Below are 2,423 nucleotides of genomic sequence, written 5' to 3'. Positions count from 1 at the left end.
AGAGAGAGAGAGAGAGAGAGAGAGAGAGTCAGGTAACCAACATCCCGCCCAAACATCCCCAAGAAAACCGCCCAAAATGATACCAAATTCGCCCAAACTCTCCAATCTTCTCTTCCTTTCTTCCTTCCTTCCTTCCTTCCTTCCTTCCTTCCTTCCTTCCTTCCTTCGTTCCCTGTACAGTCGAGGGAAGTGACGCAAGCTTTAGTTAAGGAAAGAGACAGAGACGCCGGCTTTCATCGCCTCTTTATCCTGCCTTTGTGCTTAATAAACGTTAAATTCGAGAGTTTTAGAACGTGTGACAAACTTTTCTCGCCGCCGCCCTAATGGAGGCTGGATTTGCGAGCCTTGTGAGTGACTTCAGCCTCACTTAACCTCAATTCGCGGCCTTAATGGAGACTAGAATGGAGAGTTTGCCCGGGAAAGGAAAAATGAGAAGCTTAAAATTTCTCCCGCCACAGTTTGTCACGCGGTACACGCTCCACGCCCCAGGAACATGGCGCCTTTAAGAGACACGAGGCATTTACACACTCTTGCCTCCATCGACCGTTTGTCAACACCTAACCAACCCAACTTCTTGTACCCTCAACTTAACCACAAGACTAGGATACTTATTATAATATAAGCTAACGTAACTTTGCTTAGTATGACTTTGTCTAACTTAATTATAAAACTTGACCTAACTTGATTAACCTAACTTGACATAATCTAACCTAACCTAACGTAAGAAAAAAATAGTCTACCTTAACTTAACCTAACCTAACCTAACCAAACCTAACCCAAACCTAACCTAACCTAACCCAACCCATCCCAACCCAAACCTAACCTAACCTAACCTAACCTAACCAGACAAGGCCAAGCAAAAGTAGCTAGGAATGCAGCTTTTAAAGAGGCGGGAGTGTTGGCAAGGTGCAAGCCGGCGTTAAAAGCAGCGGGAGGGGCGCGACAGGTGGGCAAACACACCAGGTAAACCAAGGGAAGGTGCACCGCGTAATTAGGGAAAGCAGGAAGGGGAAACAGCCACTGGGTAAATAGAGGGAAAGAGGGAAATTGAGAAGGAAAGACGGGAGGAGAGAGAGAGAAAGAGAGAGAGAGAGGGGGGGAAAGCAGTGAGGGGAAGATAAGATAGGAGGAAAGGAGAGAGAAATGAGGAGTAGAAAAGGGAAAAAATGGGGAAAAGGGAGAGAGAGAATTAATGATAACGGAGGAAAGAGAGAGACAAAGAGAAGAAAAGGGACGCCTAGGGAAATATAAGAGAAGAAAAAGAAGCAGAGAAATAGAAAGAAAAAGAAGGATTGGGGAGAACAGTAAGGAGAGGGCAAAAAGGTAATAGAAGGAAACTGTGAATAGGAAAGGGGAAAGAGGGGAAAAAAAGTGAGAAGGAGAAGAACTGAGGGGAAAAGGAGGAAAGATAAGTACTGAAGAAAAAAAGAGAGAGGAGAAAGGGAAACACTGAGAGAAGAGGAAACACCAGCGAGTAGAAAAGAGAGGAAAGGGGTGAAAAGGAGAGGAAAAAGGCAAATAGTGAGGGGGAAAGGGGGAAATAAAGTGAGGGGAGCTAGAAAGCCAGGATGGATTTATTATAGTGAAGGGAATTAAATGTTTGAAGTTAGATGGTAGCATGAAGTTAGAAGTTACGTTTTACGAGTTGTCTAATGGTCTAGTTGGCTGGAGAGAGAGAGAGAGAGAGAGAGAGAGAGAGAGAGAGAGAGAGAGAGAGAGAGAGAGAGAGAATCCATACGTACGTTCTTATAATCGTGGAAACAGGGAGAGGAAATGAATGTTGGTAAAAATGAGATAATATTTTTGTTCGGTTTTTTAAAATATTACCAAAATGTAGTGAAAATTGTATTACTGTTATTATTGTTATTGTTGTTATTATTTGTTTGTTTACTTATCTTTTATTTATTGTTTATTTAATTTTTTTTCTTCATTTTTTTTAACTAAACTGTCTAATATTTAACCCCCCAAAAAAATAATAAATAAACGAAAAAAAACATGAAATTTCTTAACGTTTTTGAAATTAAATGTCTCTAATTGAATAATAATAATAATAATGATAATAATAATAATAATAATAATAATAATAATAATAATAATAATAATAAATCACACTGTTAGGTTTAAAGAGAAATTCCGTAACATATACAAAAAAAAAAAAGATAAAAGAAAATAATCTGACAAAAAATGCAGCTTTTGAATTTGGTGTGGTGAATATATATAAAAAAAAAAACTTCATAATTTTTAAACCTTTTTAAAATGAAATATGAAAAAGAGTTAAAATGTTTATACTTTTTGGAGTGTGGCCAGAACGGAGGTCCTTTCTTTCTTTCTCTTTCTTTCTCTTCATCATCAAGAAAGGAGAGAGAGAGAGAGAGAGAGAGAGAGAGAGAGAGAGAGAGAGAGAGAGAGAGAGAGAGAGAGAG

General features: G+C 39.0%; 1 protein-coding gene across 1 annotated transcript in view; it reads left to right on the top strand.

Annotated features, from left to right (window-relative positions):
• The first annotated feature begins 493 nt into the window (after positions 1 to 493).
• Positions 494 to 2,423, top strand: part of LOC135109499 (lachesin-like) — a 24,716-nt gene continuing 22,786 nt past the window's right edge. Inside the window, exon 1 of the mRNA XM_064020878.1 lies at positions 494 to 549. Coding sequence (XP_063876948.1) covers positions 494 to 549 — 56 coding nt within the window. The remainder of the gene's footprint in view (positions 550 to 2,423) is intronic.

This window comes from Scylla paramamosain, chromosome 19 (assembly GCF_035594125.1).
Source record: "Scylla paramamosain isolate STU-SP2022 chromosome 19, ASM3559412v1, whole genome shotgun sequence".
In the NCBI taxonomy this organism is placed as follows: Eukaryota; Metazoa; Arthropoda; class Malacostraca; order Decapoda; family Portunidae; genus Scylla; species Scylla paramamosain.
The sequence above is the reverse complement of the archived record's forward strand: the minus strand, read 5'-3'. Positions and strand labels throughout refer to the sequence as shown.